Raw genomic sequence first — 681 nt, 5'->3', positions numbered from 1 at the left:
CCATACTAAGACTGGAACCAACAGTCCCGCAAAGGCCAAGCAAATTTAATCACTGTTCGACACCCCGACGCTTTTTAATTTGTTTGGGACAGGGGCTTACAGAGTTGCTCACGTTGGCCCCGAACTCACGATCTCGCAAGCCTCAACGATCCAAGAAGCTGGGACCACGGGTGTGCGCTACCTCGCCCGGCCCATTTACTACTTGGGGTACCTCTAACATCCAAGCCTGGCTCAGAGGAAAGAAGAGGAAAGGAGACCCCGACATGAAGTTACTTAAGTGTCCAAGGCTAGGCTAAAGCTGAACCAGGCATCAGCCAGGCTAGCAGGGGGCGGGATCGGACCCCGCATGCCAGCCCGAGGGCCCAGTACCTTATTAGCCAATTTCTTGTTCAGCTCCTCGGCAACGGAGTCGTTGAGCTTCCGCTCAAACTGCCACGGCGGTATGCGCACGGTGTCCACCATCTCCACCAGGACGAACATCCTGCGCCGGGGCTCTGGGAATCCGAGAGCCTGTCAAGCACCGGGGCCTGCGAACGGTGGAGGTCCCCCAAGCCGCCTCGGTCCCCTCTTAGCCTGACAAGCCAAGCCGGCAGCCGGGCAGCGCGGGAGAGCCTGCGGTGCCGCTTGCGGATGCTACTCTCCGGCCCCGGAGGAAGCTGAGGCCCGCCACCCACCCCCCAA

General features: G+C 60.4%; 1 protein-coding gene across 2 annotated transcripts in view; it reads right to left on the bottom strand.

The window, feature by feature from the left end:
• Polr3h (RNA polymerase III subunit H) overlaps positions 1–681 on the bottom strand; it is a 16,904-nt gene extending 16,223 nt beyond the window's left edge. For both annotated transcript variants that reach the window (XM_026782803.1, XM_005354478.2), the window contains exon 1: positions 370–681. In XM_026782803.1, the coding sequence (XP_026638604.1) occupies positions 370–480 (111 nt within the window). In that variant the 5' untranslated portion in view covers positions 481–681. The remainder of the gene's footprint in view (positions 1–369) is intronic.

Source organism: Microtus ochrogaster, chromosome 15 (genome assembly GCF_000317375.1).
Source record: "Microtus ochrogaster isolate Prairie Vole_2 chromosome 15, MicOch1.0, whole genome shotgun sequence".
NCBI classification, from domain to species: domain Eukaryota; kingdom Metazoa; phylum Chordata; class Mammalia; order Rodentia; family Cricetidae; genus Microtus; species Microtus ochrogaster.
This window is presented reverse-complemented; position numbering and strand designations above follow the sequence as displayed.